Source organism: Hippocampus bargibanti, linkage group LG14 (genome assembly GCF_051943395.1).
Source record: "Hippocampus bargibanti isolate YZ-2025 linkage group LG14, ASM5194339v1, whole genome shotgun sequence".
NCBI lineage: Eukaryota > Metazoa > Chordata > Actinopteri > Syngnathiformes > Syngnathidae > Hippocampus > Hippocampus bargibanti.
The window spans coordinates 10,841,082-10,852,086 of NC_142747.1; the positions used below are offsets into that span (position 1 = coordinate 10,841,082).

Sequence of the window (11,005 nt, forward strand, 5' to 3'; positions counted from 1 at the left end):
GGATATTTTAATTTACAGTAACAACATGCTGACTGTTCTAATATGAAGTATACGCCAAAACATGTCAGGTACAGTAAAGTCTCGTTATATCGATATCGGATATATCGATAGTCCCGGTTATATCGATACTATTTCTATGCACGCACGGAGAAAATTACATGCAAACAGGGTCGGATATATCGATAGTCCCGGTTATATCGATATTTTTTCGGACTCCCTTGAATATCGATATAACGAGACTTTACTGTATTTGAAACACCTACAATACACTGTCCGTAAAATAAGAAACAGTTTTAAATTATGACCATACTTCGCTTCTGTATGGAAGTGACAGTATTTTTGACTCGCTCTGTAAGAGATTGTAACACAGGATTTAATTTTCATTATAGGGTTATCCTGGACTTTTAAAAAGTCCCTCATTCTCCAATTGTTCCATAAAACATAAATCGGTAGAGAATTACTGTTCATTTTTGTTATGACATTCATATTATGCACAAGTTGGTAGGGCACCTTAGCACTGTGTTATAATATGATAAAAGCATTTAGCCAACACACTGAACAAAAACATTCTCTGAGTAGTACTGAACCGTTTGTGTCCTCTCTCTTGGCAGTCTACAATTCATATCAGATGGAACAAATAAAGACAAACAGTTGACTTGCTTGGCCAGCTCCCTAATGCTGTCATTCTGACATTTGTTTAATCAGACCACTAACATCCTCTGATGTTTGTTGAACACATCTCAGACTGTAATGGTTTCTCTAATGTAGTTTTGCAAATGCACTCTTACACTTACCAGATGACATGTAATTTACAATAACACAACTTGCTAAAAGCACATACACACTTGTCAGCTGGAAGCATAAGAAAGCACCAACTGTTCCAGATAATATTACGGGCTGTTCTAAAGCAATTACCAGAATGTGACAAAGTATTTATGTAACATTCTTTTTGTCAAGCTCTCAGAATTCATTGTCTCCTTTATGTCAAGTCAAAGTAAGCCACAAAAACAAATTCCTAGATGTGTTTTGAATATTTACAATGCTGTTTGAAGGTATATGTTAAAGGCCCGCTACATCTACAACAGAAACAACCACAACAACAACGTAAATGTGGACTTACCACTCTCGGCTTGGTCCTCTGAGGAGCTGTTGCAGAAGCTGCATGGTCCAAACACTTCTGAGGTACAGTTCCTGCCATTTGACTGCCGAATATCCTGCTAGGCCCCTCAGACACCGAATCTTCAGCCCCATCTCTGTTCCCAGGGAGTAGAGGCCGTGGACCGTCTGTGTCTCTCTCAGGAGTGTTGATGTCAATAATATATTTTTGGGCCACATCCTCTATAACTGGAACCTTGTCTACTGGGGTCAGAGCTGTAGAACCTCCAGAATGTTGGTCTGAGAGAATGTTCCCTTCCTTAAGGGGCGGTGGTTGTGGAGGAGGCGAGATGGGTATAAAAGTGGCAGGTTCACTGGCATGTCTTACATGTTTAGGTCTGGTCTTTGGTCTGGATGATGGGGCCGGGGGTGTGAGCGCAGATGCATCACGATGACCAACTTGCTGATCTAGTTCTGGAGGTTCCAATGGATCTTCGTGAGAAAAGAACTGAGCCAACCTGTTTGGGCGCTTTCTGGGGGATCGTCGAACTATCCTAGGAGATAAAGCGTCAGCAAACTTGAGATCAAAATTAAATCTTCTTGTCTCCTCTACTTTCTTTTGTCCGCCTTGATCTACAACAGCGTCCCCATGGGCTGGATGGCGAGACTGGGAATCAGCCTTCATGATGTCAATATTGCTACTTCCATGGTGACAGTCACATGACTGCGTGGTTACGTCTTCCTGTGGCTGACACTCTACATCCCACAGTGTTTCTTTGTGCTTGTTCAGGGTTGGCTCGCTGCTGGAAGTTGGGATCGCGCCTGTCTGATCCAGCTCAATGATTGGTCCAGTGCTGGCGGACTGACGTTTAAACTGAGGGTCATGATGGGAAAGCAAACATGCCTCACTTCGTCGGCTGGGATCACTAAAGGATTTCTTTTTTGGAGCTTTGCCATTGCCATGCTCATCAGTTAGCAGTCTGTTCGATGCTCCTGGCTCAGCTACAATGCTCCTGATTACCCCACTGTAGTCACCAACTACCTCTTCCCAAAGTCCGCCATCACTGTATACAGACAAGTCACTGGCTACACTTCCCTTGTATTCTAAGGTAGGTATAGCAGGCGTGTCCGATGACCCTCCGCTTTTGAGAGCAAGAGATCCTAAAAGATTGCTGTCAACAGAGGAAAAAACTTCTTCTTCTCCCACAGAAGAGTGTCTCTGAGGCATAGGATCACTAAGGGAGCGATAGACTGTTGACTCCCCGTATGCTTCAGCTGCTGTTGTTGAATCTGTGGTACTCTTGCAAACATCAGAGGCTACATTCATGTTACGTGGAGGGGAGAACTTGCGTCTTCGACGGACGCCATTGGGTGTTGCAGATCCTTCGAAGCCTCCGAGTGTAGCAGAAGATCCCTGCAGTACAACTTTACTCTGGTTGGTTGCATCATTGATAGTTTTGACATAGTTGAGATCAGCAATGGAGTCTGTGATAATTCCATCATTCTCTTCCAGACAGGAGGGGTGAAGCAAGGACGGGGGTACGCTGACTTCATTAAGATGGATCGCACAGCCAGTATTGTTCTCCATCATTTCCTCTCTTTCCTTCTTAAGCCCTTTCTCTTCATGGAGCGCTGATTGTTTACATATGGTGACAGGCTGCCCGAGTACATCCCTAGCAATGCCCGAGCCCAAATTAACCCCACTTAACTGTAACAAACCTCTCCCTGAAGGGTCAATGGGACCAATCTCTGGCTCTGTGACAATTCCTTCATCGGTTAAACTCGACTCATGGCCTGAAAGTTCGTCCACGGAACGGTCACAGCACACGCTTTCTTCTGAGTCCCCCTTCAGTAACGCTCTCGCTGTCTCTCTGTTCTGTCTCTGCACCTTCTCCTGGTAGTCTATATCCGTAATATTTAGCTTCTCCGACAGCATACTTTGTCCATCCCTCTCTCTCTTCTCACTCGCCCCATTCTCTCTCTCCCTCTTATGTTTATCTCTCGCCACTGTGGTCTTAAATTCACCCCCATGGTCTATTTCTGCCTCACCTTCAATACTAACTTCTTTTTTCTTCTCTTCGTCTGTTTTGTTGATTTTAAAACATTCATCTTGAAAGTCATTCTGACTTTTCATCTCAATATCATCATCTTCTCTGGTGCTCATTTGACAGATATCTTGAATAACTTGTCGAGCTTCTTGCACATATTTTTCTTGCAATGGTGTTGGCATCACTTCATCATCCTCATCGTCATCGTACCTATAATCCAACAGCCTCTGTCTTCTTGCAATTATTGAATCACCTCCATCGCTTTCTACTGCTCGGTCCAACAAGGACACTCTACTGCGAGGATTGTCTCTATTCAGGTCAAGCTGTTGCTCGGAAGGGCTTCTTTTGGTTATACCACCTGCCATGTAACAACGCAGGGTTGACTGGGCTTTACCAGAATATGTGAAAGATTTTGCACGCCGCAGAGTAGCCGTTAAGTCTTTGAGGGACAAGCGACGACCGGTGGGTAACGCGGTCCCACTGTGATTCTGTGTGCCAAGTCCACATTTTTCTTCCTCACTAGTTTTATGCACCCTCAGCTCTGACAAGTCAGAGTTCGGGACATTTAGCAGTGTTCTTGTTTCTGTTGCAATATCAGGGTTGGATTTGGATATTCCATTTTTTAAACCGGTTTTATCCTTTGCTGTTGTCTGCTGTATTCTCATGGCCTCTGCTGATCGTCCTTCTCTAGCAAGTACCCCAGAAGCGGAAGTGACTGTGGGCACAATCTTAGGACTAGTCCGCACTTGAGTACGAGGGAAATTATCTCCATGTCCAAGGCTAGGGGAACGGTACATGGTAAAATTCCCATAGTATGTTTTACTCAACATCGATGAAGAATAATTTTTGGCAGGGTTGTCTCCACCAGTGTTCAAAAATTTGCTTCCTCCACGGTTGCTGCAGCTTGGTTGGTTCTCCATCTTCAGTGCCTCGGTGCTGGAATATCGGCCGCTGTAATGGGAGCCAAAAGGTGGGATGTTGACCTTTGATACTCGAGACACAGCAGCAAGTGTTGAGGATGCTACATGTGACGAGATGTGCTCCCATTGCTCCTGCATCTTGGCTCTGTTCAAATAAAAAGTGGGTTCTCTGGCAGAGCGGCTTTGTGATACTCGTTGCAAAAGCTCTATTCTTTTGGTTGCATAGCGCGGCTTGTCCAAATTCTCCATAGTCACAGAGGGCTCACTGTCGCTGTCATCAGATTCGCCATCACGATCGTGACGATCATCACGGCCTGGAGCTGCACCACCACAGAAACGCTTCTTTTTCCTCAGAGAGCGCCGTCGCCCAGCCCCCTTACTGGATGGTTCTAAAGAACCATGACTGTCCTCCTCACTGCCCGAAGATCTACCGATGGCCTTTGCCCCCCACCGGCCATTTTTACTGTGTGACAAATAACTTTCATCTCGCTCTGTGACACCTCCACTGATGCCAACAAAAGGATGAGAGGGGCCACTCCAGCCTGCACCTTCTCTTTTTCTTCTGCTATGCTCCTCCTCCTCCTCATTTCCAGAGCTACACCTCCAGCTGGAGCGATGCAGAGAGTCAAATTTGGCAGGGGCTGAAAGGGGAGGTACAGTTGAGAAGGAGGTGGTGGCTTTATCGAGAGCTCCGGCACAGAGGGGGGACAAGGTGGGAGAGTCGGGAGCTGTTGAGGAGCTATGTGAGGAATGTAAACTATCCCTCGCCAGCCCGACCCACTGACTATCCCTTCTCTCTTTCACTATTGGCTCCTGAAGAAAGGAGGGGCAGGAGACGTCCCGGTTCACCAAACTCTGCCGAGAAGTAGTAGCAGAGGTCGGAAGGTCACTGAGGGGGTCAGGGGTCAACTCGATCAGTGTGAGAGTTTGAGGGTAAGCCTCTGCCACTGAGTTGGGTCTGCTATATCTGAAAGGAGATGATCTACTTTTTTGATCATGGCAACTGTGATAACAACTCCATATGTTTCTGTTTGGAACGTTTTTTTGACCACATATATTGACATTACAATAACTACAAGTTTTCAAGTGTTCTTCCTCATCAAGCATATCATGCTGCTCATAAATTTTGGAACGCAAGTCCATAGTGTCACAAAGTGTTTGTTTGACAGCAGTGCTGTTTTGGCTCTGTCCTTCAACAAAGCTTGCCTGAGACAAATATGGACGTGTGGCGTCTTTAGTTGAAGTGCAAAATAGGAGTTTGCTGCTTTTATCCAGAAGAGGGCAACCCTCAGGTTTGCTTGGCCGGCCTAAATCACATTTGCCAACCAGTCTTAAATTCTCATCATTGTGGCCTTGCTTCTTTCTCTCATCAAAAAGTTGTCGAATTTTTGTGACACTGGGCCATTTATCAGAATGCAGGGAAATAAATTCACTGCAGTTTGTGGATGGGTAAACCGTGTGAGACTTACAAGGTCCATCAATCGTGGCGTCCTCTTCATTATTGATAATATCATTCTTTTGAGGATCCGATGCACAAGATTTTGTCTTACCGTTGTTGTCGCTTGTTAATAGTGCACACGTCCGATTTTTAATTCTTCTTTCAGAGTCCGAACCAGAGACAGAGTCTGTGCTGGAGTTGAACTTTTGCACTTTTGTCAAAAAAGACTTGTTGTCAGTCAAGATTGCTGCACCACTGTCCTGGTGCAAAGAAAGTCGAGACAGAGAGCTGCTCCTCCTGGAAGCTCTGACGCGGGGAAGCGTGCTACTCTCGCGCCGCACTGCTGGAACGTCTCCCGGCCAGGCGTTGTTGGTCCTCTCGGAGCCTTCTCCTCCTCCCCCACTTCTCCGACTGCTTCTGTTACTGAATTTCTCAGTGAGCTGGCGGATAGAGGGAGATATGGAGGAGAGAGGGGCGGAGGAGGCTTTCTTTGGCTCTGCGGTCCCGGTGGTTGTGGTGGTAGAGATTTTGGAAACTTTTCTTGACGCACTGACATGACGCTGCTCTGACCCGCTGGCCTCAAGAGGAAGGGAGCCACCGGCTACCTCCAAATGCTCACATTTGTCTTGTACCTCTTCACTTTTGTTGGCGCCCCACGAGCCCAAATTCTTAAAAGAGACGCTGCGGTACACCGATGCATTCCTCTTGTGTCTCTCTGCCATTTTTCATAGTTGTCTTTAAGTCACTCTACATCCTCTTGGAATTAAAAGTCACTTTGCACCTCGCAACAGAAATGCAACAACTTTTACAAAAGTCTGGGAACGTCGTTTTGAAAACTCACATGTTAGCGATTCCATAGTCGATTTTTTGTGTGCTTCATCGTTGGCCAATCGTGTGTCCGTTAAGCAAGTCACCCTTGCATCAGTATGTTCTATCCCAAGAACCGTTTGTGGATTCTCTATTTTGGAATTTGGATTTCCGTGACTTGTGTTTTTTTTCTGTGCATGTTAATGCCTGAGATAGGGCAAGAGGGAGTGGGCGGGACTAGGGGATAGGGGCTGTCATAACCCCCTCGGGGATAGGGAGGAAAAGCCCCCCACATCCCTCTATTTTTGATAAGAGATGATACTGTGCACCGAATGGGTTTGGGACGGCACTGTAAAAGAATTACGCCAATTGGTAGAACAAAGTTAACTCTCATTTCTGTCCATCTTCGATTCACGCCAGTGTACCTTTCTATTTTGACAGCATCCAAAGTTCCATTTCGGTCCACAATCAAGTCTCAGTCGCGGTTTGCATCGTCAGTTTTCTGCGTTTTTTTGTTCGAAAGGGGAATTACACGCTGTGATTTGGTAAACGTTGTACATAACTCCCCCTAGAGGCTAATTCTGAGCATGGCGCAGGGCAGGTCGTTTGAAGATGAGGTTAAGGAACAGAAGTAAAAATGTTCAGGATAAAATATTGTGGGGCGTAGGGAAATCATAAATATCGTTTTTAGAGTTACACGTGTGTGTAAATCTGATTATTTTACGAACATTTTTCATGTATTATAAAAAATATTAATCAACTGTTTAATCAGATAAATGCATTAAGCTATTATGCTAACTATTTGAAAACTCTTGATAAATTAAATACCGGTACATGTTTTCCCCAATGGTACATTTAAGTCATATCAACACGAGAATGCCTTGCCTCCACTGCAAAAGATGCATCCATCCCATCACACAATCAAATCAAATTATTCTTTTACTGCATTATAAATCTGTAGTTGGATGTGTCTTTTCATGTAGTTGCTTTGCAACTTTGAATTCTGATGTTGTTTGTCTTATAAAACCAATGTACTGTGCCTCAGAAATTCCCTTTTGTTTACAGTGGTTTAATCTTTCGTTTATAGGTGCCCAATCCACTTAAATCCACAAAAGATGCATCGATCCCATCACACAATCAAATAAAATTGTTGTTTTAATGCATTCTAAATCTGTAGGTGGATGTGTATTTTCATGTAATTGCTGTGCAACTTTGAATTCTGATCGTTGTACTAAGTTCATCCTGTCTACTTGATATCTAATATTAAGCAGATTCTTTACTTACAGTGTAGGTGGTCGCCGAAACATGTCAGCTATTTGAACACCTACACTGTGTAAGTAAAGAATCTGCTTAATATTTAAATTCTGATGTTGTTTGTCTTATAAAACCAACATACTGCAGAAAGGAAATGACATAAATAATACTCACGGGTTTAATCGGCGTGTATGCATCCCAAAGATTGCTCACTAGCAAAACAATACAGAGAAATTTAACTCATGGAGCAAAATAAAGAGTTTTGCTGATTTTAGCACAATGTTGTGTTTTGGCACAGTTCACAATACTCATATGAAATATACTTTCACTGGAATGAATATGACAAAAGTAAACACATATAAACACCAGAATCAATCAATTTATTAATCATCAGCAGTGTCACAGTATCCTGAAACAAATAACATACAAGGTATGTTATTTGTTTCATGTTACATACATTGGAATGGCTCAGAAGCCTGACAGTCAAAATGAGAGATCATGTGCAATAAAAGCTGAGTGCAAAGTGGAAACCATGTACAACTTTGGTGAAATGGGATGTGACTGTCACCTAGTGGATAAAAAGAAAACAAGGTTTTACAAAACGGTCAAAAGGTATGTATGATTGGACAATAATTGCTCAATAATTAGTCTTGCGTCCACAACAATCTATCATCATATTACTGTATCCAGAATCAAATACTGGTTGCGAAAAATTCTACACATGCTCACACATTGGTTCATGCACTGCTGTCCTTTTCCCGAAAGGTGGTGACTCTGAGGACAAACCTTTTAGTACTCTGTCTGTACCGTGGCTGAGTAAAGTAGAAGAGAATAGGGTCCAAAAAACTATTCATACTTGCAAATGGTCTGGTACTCTTATAGATGATAGAAAAGAGATTTCTGGTCTCACAGGACACATGAGGAAGCGTGCGCACGACTAGGTATGAGGTCTTAGTGAGGTGAAAGGGCAAAAAACTGACGCAGAATGCAGATGCCACCACAATGATCATTTTCACAGCCCTGTCGCGTGTGTCCCTTGTCTGTGCCTTGACACCTTTGTAGGACACGGGGAGGCACAAAATGTGGGCTATTCTGCAGTAGCATATCATCACACCTGTAAAAGGCAAGAGGAAGCCGAGGAAGGTGAGGGCCATGCCGTATGGGTAGTACTTCGTAGACTGCTTTGGGGTGCTTAAGTCATAACAGACGGTGCGGTTGCGCTGAATCCCCGTGGAGGCAAAGTAAAACGTGGGCGCACAGAGGATGGCCACAAGCAGCCACACCCCTCCGCAAATAAGCCACGCCAGGCTGCGTCCACCTTGCTTGTGCCACATTGCCAGTGGGTGACAGATGCCAATGTAGCGATGCACGCTGATGCAGGTGAGGAAGAGGATGCTGCCATGTAGGTTGCTGTCATAATGATAAATAAACAGGATATCAACTGGATTTGACTTCAAAAACTGCAAAGTAAGTAAGTTTGAAGAAACGGAGTGTTTCAAAGTAAGGACATTTGTTTCATGTTTACAAATCACCAAGAGTCTCACCTGTAGAACTGAAATCGTACCAGTTTGCATAAAAACTGCCCAAAAGGCCAGTAATCGTGACTCCCATAGTTATAGATGAGCAGGGGAAGTGATGTCACGTACAGGAAGTCGGCTATGGCCAGGTTGAGCATGAAGATGTTGCTGCGGGACAGACTGGATCGCCTCCTCCATATCTTCAGTATAACGGCCGTGTTAAGCGGCAGGCCCAACAGCAAGACAAAGGTATAGACGGCCGGGAGGAGGATCCGTTTGAAGTCCTCGTTATAAGTGCAGCGTAGGACTCCCTGACGACTGACATTAATAACGGTGGGCAGCAGAGCAGCAGCTGTGTTTTGATCTGTGGACTGGCGACTAGTATTGAAGATGTCCAACGTGAAGGTTTTGGAGATCAGAGTTTCCGTCGTGAGAGATTCAACAAAATGTGACATCTTCAGGTCATGAATGAGAAACAAAGAGAAATAGTCATTATTGATTAAATGCAAATTTGTTGCAGAGCTCATGGTTACCAGAGCTAACCCTGGACAATCTTTTAGGGGAAGTCAAGTCAAAATAATAGCAAACAAAAACATCCTCCACATAGGTTTTTGACAATTATTATGTTTTTTTAATCTAGCAGCAAAATCAATGAAGATGGTTAGGCAAAATGTTTTGCAGTGAAAGTGTGCATTTTATGAGTACACTTTCACTCCAAAACATTTTGCCTTGTCAGAAACATTATTAAAATACATTACAAATGTGTTGATGAAAAGGTTTCTTCAGCCGTCATCTGTACTTCTTTGAACGTTTCGCTTCTTATCCAAGAAACTTTGTCAGCAAACTAAAGTCTTACTGGTAGTTTAGGCCATATATATATATATATATATATCCCTACTGTCCAGATATGGCGGTGCCTGACTCTGCGATGATAGGTCCCTGCTCTCAGGTTGGGGGGAGGAGAGGACTACTCCCTGCAGCTTCACTGATTGTTCCTATTGTTCTGACTAACGACTGGCCTGATTGCCCCACTTCCACCGGTATCACCTCCTCAGTGTTACTAATCCTATTTTGCCTAAGCAGGCTGTTGTACGAACGATCCAAATTGAACCTCACTCCACCGTATCGGTTTAATGAAGGATTTAGCTGTTTTATGAAACTCGCTTCTTTTACTCCCCTTTCAAACCATCTATGTTCTTTCGCTAAGATTTTAACCTCATTGTCGTCAAATGAGTGGTTGCTAGCTTTTAGGTGCATATGTACTGCCGATTCAGGCCCACTCGTGTTATCCCTTTGGCAACACAAAATTCCTACTTATTTCAAACCGATAAACACTAAGGCAAAAGTTAGTGCATCCAAAAGATAGGCTGCCAAATGAAAAACAAAGTAATGTAGTTTATTCAATACATTGTAAGAATGAAAATTGTAAAGAGCAGTACATTGGGGAGACTAAACAAATTCTCCAAAAAAGACTTTATCAACATCGCAGGGATAATACTATGGGCCTCAATCGGCAGTACATATGCATCTAAAACCTAGCAACCACTCATTTGACGACAATGAGGTAAACATTTTAGCAAAAGAACATAGATGGTTCTTCACAGCCCCGCTTTGTTCAGCGGATAGGTCGGTGCTGTTGGACAGTCTGCAGTTGGATGGATGCATGGCTTGAGGAGCCCGCGATAAGAAGAAAGCAGCGTCAGCGCAGAGCGCCGATACGTATGTGTAACTGTCGCGGCTTGGAATTGAAGCGGATTTATGTGGGACAGGAGATGTGAGACAATGTCTTTTCGTCAATGGATGCTACAGCTTCGTGTCTGCTTTCAACATTTAGCTTGTAGTAGACGTACAAATTCCACCATGACATCTCTGATCCACTGCTGACATTGATGCTTTGATCCTCTCCTCTTTCATCTAGAACGGCTT

At 43.9% G+C, this 11,005-nt stretch overlaps 2 protein-coding genes across 3 annotated transcripts in view; both read right to left on the reverse strand.

The window, feature by feature from the left end:
- Positions 1 to 6,752, reverse strand: part of arhgef17 (Rho guanine nucleotide exchange factor (GEF) 17) — a 44,630-nt gene extending 37,878 nt beyond the window's left edge. Inside the window, exon 1 of one of the 2 annotated variants that reach the window (XM_089013558.1) lies at positions 1,121 to 6,752. In XM_089013558.1, coding sequence (XP_088869684.1) covers positions 1,121 to 6,223 — 5,103 coding nt within the window. In that variant the 5' untranslated portion in view covers positions 6,224 to 6,752. The remainder of the gene's footprint in view (positions 1 to 1,120) is intronic. The other variant, XM_089013559.1, reaches the window with a different exon arrangement.
- Positions 6,753 to 7,921: 1,169 nt separating this feature from the next.
- p2ry6 (pyrimidinergic receptor P2Y6) overlaps positions 7,922 to 11,005 on the reverse strand; it is a 6,963-nt gene continuing 3,879 nt past the window's right edge. Inside the window, exons 2-3 of the mRNA XM_089013585.1 lie at positions 9,107 to 9,534; positions 7,922 to 8,972 (exon numbers count right to left, since the gene is read on the reverse strand). Of these exons, the coding sequence (XP_088869711.1) occupies positions 8,300 to 8,972; positions 9,107 to 9,534 (1,101 nt within the window). The 3' untranslated portion in view covers positions 7,922 to 8,299. The remainder of the gene's footprint in view (positions 8,973 to 9,106; positions 9,535 to 11,005) is intronic.